We start from the raw sequence: 7,354 nt of genomic DNA, 5'->3' as shown, positions 1-7,354 counted from the left end.
ACCCTAACCAGCTTAATGATCAAACGAATTGTGTGGCCAATTAGGAGAAGAGCCATCAAACAGAGCCACACAAATACTGAGTATCCTACCACAGACAGAACAGATTTTTCTTCGTGAGAAGGCGTCAACACCATAATCGAGACAGTGTAAGCCAGTGCAATTGCTGTAATTGCAAGCCATGTGATCACCATCAGAATCCACATAAAAAACCGGCGCCTTATGGGCAGTCCACTCATCAGAAGCAATATGATGCTGAGGGACGCAATAAAAGCAGTGGTGTTGATCATATAAAATCTTGGGTATGCTTTAGGGTAGTTATGTGCCATTACGGAATAGCCTGCCCGATGAGGATCAGAGACGGGATTGCCTTGTGAATCCACTAAGTTGTCGTCTTGCCAGACACCACTCGGAGGGTTAACTCCTACTTGAAAAGCCATGGTTGCTATAAGTGAAGCCACAACCATCAAAGCACTACGTTTTCTCTCCAACCAATCTTCCTGCTTGATAGGTAGATTTCTCAAACTGTTCGTTTGCATGTTCATGGGTGAAATAAGGTGATCAGGGCAAGGAGACAAGGGGCTCGCCATATTTTGATATGTATGTAATGCTGTGTTAGTCTCTGTAGTCCCAAAACATCCAGCGAGTTTAAGGGATTCTTCAATCTCTGAATCTCTGACATCCCTTCTGCTTTTGATCAAAACGTTCACTGCTGTCATTCCATTAAGATTCAGTGCATTCACTTCAAGAGCAGGCACACTTAGCAAAAACTTGATGGTCTGTCCAAGAGTTTACTAACATTCAGTCACATGATAACAAACTTGTACCATAACATAGAGCCCAAAATCAGTTATAAGTGAACAGAGATTTTGGAATACCTCAACTTGCTTATCTTCCACAGCTAAATGCAAGACAGTATTTCCACCAGTATCTTTAGAGTTAATGAAGCCGGGGTCGTCTATTGTCTTCACCAGGAGCTTCAGAGCTTCCAACTGGTATTGTTTGACACACATATGAAGGATGTTCTCTCCTCTATAGACTGTCACTTCAGCTGCATCAGGTTTTGCTTGAAGCAAAATATTCATGACCTCAAGTCGGCCCTTGATTGATGCTAGATGGAGGGGTGTTAGCCCTTTTTTGTCCTGAGTCAGGCACATTCGAGGATCAACTGATAACAGGGTCCTGACTATATGAACATGACCTTTAGCCGATGCCAAATGAAGAGGAGACAATCTCATTGAGTTCAACTCACTTGCGAGCTGAGGCCTTATCCTCATGATTTCCTTCACAAAATCAATATGTCCTAACATTGCTGCCACATGTAAAGGAGTCTCAGAGAAAATGTTAACTACAACTCTATCAAGAATTAGTGGATCTTTCTTCAGCAGCTTTTGCAATGAAGTGATGCTCCCTTTTGCTGCAGCTTCAAAGAGTTCAGTTTCTAGCCTCTCCATCTCTCCTTATTGGGAGAGAATCAAAGTTCATCACGTATGCATATACACACACATACACAAATATATATATATATATATAAATTTTCCTAGAGGTGGTTTATGGTACTGAAAGAACGACAATAATATCCGTGTATGGAAGTCAATTGCACATAGTTTTTATCTTTTGAACAAGTCTTGTAGCAATGCCATTGGCAGATTACAAGATGAGATAAATACTCAGAGAACTAGTTAATAAACATGTGCCGGTCATCACCATAGGCATATTGACTTCTGGATAGAATTTTCTGGACAAAATGCAAATACATATACATTAAATGACAATGTTGGCATCATCAGCCAAGATGAGAAGGAACAAGGGGCCGGTTTGGTTGAGTTAACGATGGTTTTGTCGTCTCATTTTTTCTTTTTCATGTACTTGAATGCTTGTGTTTTATCTGTTGAAGTATCGGCTTCTCTTAGTCTCTTTTTATGTATTGTTAACAGAGACTTTCTGTGACTTTGAAATTAAATATTCAGGGAAGACGCGGCTGTAAATTTCATCCAATATTTAGGGCTTGAAGAATTATGTATTACTTAATGACTGATAGTGCTTAATCTATGGTATAATTAACTCTACTTGTGCTTTGCAGGGATGATTCTACTGAACGGGTCAAGATGTGATTGAAGACTAAACAAGCAACAAAAGATTAACAGTGACATTTTTATTTGATAATTTTGTCCCTTGAACAAGATGCAAAATGATATATAAAGATCAATGGTTTGAGGTCCGCAAACTGCTGAACATCTCTTTGGCTTTCTCTTCCTTCAAACTTGATAAATGCGTGTAGAAGAAAACGGGAAGAAAGAGCTTTATTAAAAAGGTAGTCGACTTAGAACAGCTTCGCTATGATTTGTCAACTCTGAAATTGCACATATCAACACATAACACTAGGAAAATCTAAGAAAAAGAAAGCAAGCTACAAAAACTAGATACACATTTAAACGCCCCTCCTCCTGAATGTTTTTCTCAGCTTTCTAACCAGCTTCACGATCAAACGAATTGTGTGGCCGATAAGGAGGAGAGCCATCAGGCAAAGCCACACAAATACAGAGAATCCTACCACTTTCTTAACAGAATTTTCTTGCTCAGAAGGCGTCAACACCATTATCGAGACAGTGTAAGTCAGTGCAATTGCCGTAATTGCGAGCCATGTGATCACCATCAGAATCCACATAAAAAACCGGCGCCTAATGGGCAATCCACTCATCAGAAGCAATATGATGCTCAGGGAGGCAATAAAACTTGTTGTGTTCACAGTATAAAATCCCGTGTACACATGAGGCTGGTTATGTGCCAATACGGAAAAGCCTGCCTTGTGAGGATCAGAGACGGGATTGCCTTGTGAGTCGATTGCGTTATTGTCTTGCCAGACACCACTAGGAGGGTTAACTCCAACTTGAAAAGCCATGGTTGCAATAAGTGACGCCACAACCATCAAAGCACTACGTTTCTTCTCTAGCCAGTCGTGCGGCTGCTTAACTAGATCCTCCGAACTCTTCCGTTCAATGTTTGTGGATGAAGTAAGGTGATCAGAGCTAGAAGACAAGGCTCGACTTGCCATGTTTCCATTCACATGTGAAGTTGTACTCGTCTCCTTTGTTCCAAAACACCCAGCATGTTTAAGGGATTCTCCAATCTCTGAATCTCTCACATCCCGTTGGCTTTTGATCAAAACATCTACTGCTGTCATCCCATTAAGATTCAGTGCATTCACTTCAAGAGCAGGCATGGTTAGCAAAAAGTTGATGGTCTGTTAAAGAGTTTAGTAACTTTAAGTCACATGATAACAAATTATACCGTATATCATAGAGCTCAAAATCAGTAATAGATGGACAATGGAGATTTTGGAATACCTCAACTTGCTTATCTGCCACAGCTAAATGCAAGATGGTGTTTCCATCAGTGTCTTTAGAGTTAATGAACTCAGGGTCGCTTATCGTGTCGAGCAGGAGCTTCAGAGCTTCGATTTGGTAGTGTTTGACGCACAAATGCAGAATATTCTCTCCTCTATACACCGCCACTTGGGCTGCCTCAGGTTTTGCTTGAAGCAAAATCTTCATGACTTGAAGTCGGCCTTTGATTGCCGATAAATGGAGGGGTGTCATCCCATTCTTATCACGAGCCAGGCACATTCGAGGATCAACTGATAACAGGACCATGACTACATCAACATAGCCTTTGGCCGATGCCAAATGAAGGGGAGACGACCTGAATGAATTCAACTCAGTTATGAGCTGAGGCTTAATCCTTGTGATCTCCTTCACAAAATCAACATGGCCTAACATTGCTGCCACATGTAAAGGGGTCTCAGAGAAAATTTGAACTACAACTCTATCAAGAATGAGAGGATCCTTCTTCAGCAGCTCTTGCAATGAAGTGATGCTCCCTTTTGCTGCAGCTTCAAAGAGTTCAGTTTCCAGCCTCTCCATCTCTCCGTATTGTGATTAAATCAACGTTTCTCATATATATATATAAATCAATTTATGCCTATCATGGGAATGAAGAAATTGTTGAACAAGGAAAACAAAGTAACGTGTTCGAAACTCGTTGAGAGCGATGTGAACTGAGAAAAGAAAAAAAGCCAAGTACATGAAACAGAAGAAAATGGAACGACAAAACCACTGTTTGTTAACTCAGACTAAAACCGGCCCTTGTTGTTTTTCTTGTTTAATAGATTATTAATTATGATATGAACGTACTCAACCAACGTATGTGTATTTTTTCATTTTACATCAAACTAGTTAGATAGATATATCTATCTGTTTAATGCCATTGCTAGCTGACTTGTTAAAACATGAAAACTACGTACTTGAAATTGAGTTTCTGACAGGATATTGTTGGTCATGATCCTCTCTGATCCAGCTCGATTTCAGCGATCTCGAAGTACGAACTCGACACGGAATGCTAACCTCTCCAAGATTAGATTTTGGGATCCTTGATAATAAGACAAGAGCAGTGAGCTCGTCGGGCACGTCCCCAACAATGACCCTCAAGTTAGGTTGATCGAGAGAAAAGTAGGCGATCCCAAGGTTGGATCTCAATAGATGCTGAACAGTTATCTTTAATTACGGCGTTTCGGGTCTATTTATAGAGCACAACTGGATATTGTTGATTAGGCCACGTGGCCTTATCCTACTGGCTCGCGTCCTGATCGGACAGCTGTGATTGTCCGGGTCTTCAAAGCTGTTATTCGATCCGGATCAGGTCCTTCGCGACCCACCCGACAAAAGAGGCGCGGATCCTTTAGTAAAAAGACAATAATACCCTTAATGAAGGGTGTTTCTGTCATTTTCTAGCATATTTATCAGATACCCATCACTCTCAATACCACAAAACACCTCCGGCAAAATTGATTTATATATATATATATATATATATATATGTACATATATGAGATGCCTCAATTTGCATGTCACTAATACTCTCTCTGCAATGCTCTTTCTCATCAACTCCTCAAACTCCGTATATTTTGAGCAACGATTGCATAACGAACACTGATCTTTTATCATATTTTCATATAATAACGAACACTGATCTTTTATCATATTTTCGTATTATATATTTATGTTGCGCTAACAAGTAATTAATTTTCATTCTTTTTCAAATTTGAAAAGATATAATTAAGTTAAAATACAATTATTTTGAATGAGAAGGTAAAAGAATATATATATATATATTCAAAAATAAAATTTTATGTTGAAACATCTAAAAAGAATATGATAAATTTAAAATAGAGAAAGCCAATGGTAAACCTGATGTATTGTGGGATTTCATGTGGGCCAATTCAGCCCACCTACCTACAACCCCAACTCAATATGGACTCTTTTATCTGAGTAAAACCCAGTAAAAACTTTGTATAAGCTCAGGGCTGCCTTAATTATTTTATTTTTAGTTTTTTATTTATGCACTAATAAAATCACTAGTTAGTGACTTATTATTTCTTAATTTCAAAACTCAGAGTGAAGTAAGGCTTGAGCTATTAAAACAAGTGGAAAGAGCCATCAACTTTAAAATGAACTTTAGATTATATATAGCTAGGGTTTGGATCCATTCTTTGAATCATTACTGTTATTGACAGTAGCTGGTGGAAGAGGTCAAGTGATCATTCTTCTTGATGCAAATCAATTGTAATGTCTATGATTAATGTTGACCAACCATTTGATTATTACTAGTTCCTGTTTGTTGGTCTGTAGGCAAATATAAATGATGTGCATATTTATTAGGGTAAATTACGATTATTTTTCTTAAAATTTGATATAATTATAAGTACCCTATTGTTATTGTTTGAGAAATTATAAGTATCCTCTTATTTTAACATATATCTAACAACAACTAGTCCATTAGAGTCGTTAGCCCACGTTAAGTTTCCATCCAATTTTTGTGGCGAATTGAAGAAATATTTTTTTGAATTATAAATTTATATATTTTTAAAAAAAAATTAAAATATTTTTATAGACTAATATGCTCCATTAGTTATTTACTTTACTCATGCTCAAATTTTTATACATTCTTTCAGACATTTGTTTTTCTTTTAAAAAATAAAATAAATAATCTCAACGCACCGTATAAGAGCTACATAATTATTTTTCGAATGTATTTGCGAATATGCAAACATCAATAAATATAGCTGCAATTTACCATATTTATTATAATGCAGTGAATTAAGCTTGGATTGAGGCTGCATGAAATTTTTCACTTTGATAAGTTAAGTAACAAAATTTAGTGTCAATATTATGGATAACATAGAATCAAGAAAAGCATGTTTCTGAAAACCCCAACATCATATTATATGTCAAAAACAGAATAAAGAAATGAAGTAGAGAAGTGATAAAAAGATATAGATAGATTGATCAGAAGAAACGGACAGCAAACAATCCTATAAACTTCTAAATTAAAAAAAAAAAAAAACTTTAAAATATAAATCTTTTTACATGGAATAAATAATATTATTGGGAGTCTAAATTCAAATTCAGATTCTATTTCTAGGGGCAAAAGAAAAAAGGGTGCTCCTGCCACTGCTCCTACCCACTAATGTCTCACTCTCTCTCATCAATCATCACTGCTGCTTATCTATGATCTATCATCAATATTAAATGCATATATATCAAACCCACAGTATTTTCCAAATCAATCAGCGAGCAGCAGCAGCCCACCATAGTCCTTCACCACACTGAATCCAAGAAGAAGGAGTTCTCGAAATACCAACTGACACGTGTCCATGTCCGTCCTTCTGATACTTCGTAACCCTCGACTCCACCAAATTCCGTTAACTCTTGAGAACACACAGAGTTGAGCCACCCTTTTTCACTGAATATATATATATATATGTATATGTCTATATATCAAGAAAACTCCTCGCTTTCTTGAACCCATTCATCGTAGACTTCTTCAAGAGCTATAAATTTCTTTATATCTCAGATATAAAACCATTTCCGAACGATCAGCCCTGGAGTTTTCAGTGAGGAAATGCTGGATGTTTTTGTGCTTATTGCTCACTTACGATCTCTCTAATCTGTTTGCACAAACCCAAAAGAACATACTAGCTTTATCCAATACTCAGCATAAGTAATATTTGATTTTTGTATAATATAAGCTAGACTCGTTTGAATACTCCAAAAATTAGGAGAAGGGTCGGTTTGTTTTAGTCTTTTAAGACTTCCAAGATTCTTCCTTTTTTCCTGGGTTGCCTTTTTCCTTCTTGTTATATAGACCAGCTCCGAGGTTAAATTATACTAAGTTTTTAGTTTTTTGAGGAGGAAGATCAGTTAGTCACTTTGAGTGGGGCGACGAAGCAAACCAGTGATTCTCTAAGGAAATTGAGAGAGGCAAAGATGAGTTTAAGTGCTGCAGAGGATGATTCAGC

At 37.4% G+C, this 7,354-nt stretch overlaps 3 protein-coding genes across 3 annotated transcripts in view; 1 reads left to right on the top strand and 2 right to left on the bottom strand.

Moving 5' to 3' along the window:
• The window catches only part of LOC105165041, a 6,745-nt gene extending 5,279 nt beyond the window's left edge, over positions 1-1,466 (bottom strand). The window contains exons 1-2 of the mRNA XM_020694220.1: positions 876-1,466; positions 9-776 (exon numbers count right to left, since the gene is read on the bottom strand). Coding sequence (XP_020549879.1) covers positions 9-776; positions 876-1,451 — 1,344 coding nt within the window. The 5' untranslated portion in view covers positions 1,452-1,466. The remainder of the gene's footprint in view (positions 1-8; positions 777-875) is intronic.
• Positions 2,429-3,953, bottom strand: LOC110012098 (ankyrin repeat-containing protein BDA1-like). The gene is made up of 2 exons (XM_020694219.1): positions 3,345-3,953; positions 2,429-3,241 (listed from the first exon to the last, which is right to left on the bottom strand). Exons 1-2 carry the CDS (start codon positions 3,918-3,920, stop codon positions 2,429-2,431), a joined length of 1,389 nt encoding a protein of 462 aa, XP_020549878.1. The 5' UTR covers positions 3,921-3,953.
• Positions 6,710-7,354, top strand: part of LOC105164636 (solute carrier family 25 member 44) — a 2,077-nt gene continuing 1,432 nt past the window's right edge. The window contains exon 1 of the mRNA XM_011083330.2: positions 6,710-6,731. Coding sequence (XP_011081632.2) covers positions 6,710-6,731 — 22 coding nt within the window. The remainder of the gene's footprint in view (positions 6,732-7,354) is intronic.

The sequence above is a fragment of the Sesamum indicum genome, linkage group LG6, assembly GCF_000512975.1.
Source record: "Sesamum indicum cultivar Zhongzhi No. 13 linkage group LG6, S_indicum_v1.0, whole genome shotgun sequence".
NCBI classification, from domain to species: Eukaryota; Viridiplantae; Streptophyta; class Magnoliopsida; order Lamiales; family Pedaliaceae; genus Sesamum; species Sesamum indicum.
Note: the sequence above shows the minus strand (reverse complement) of the source record. Positions and strands in the feature narration are given on the sequence as shown.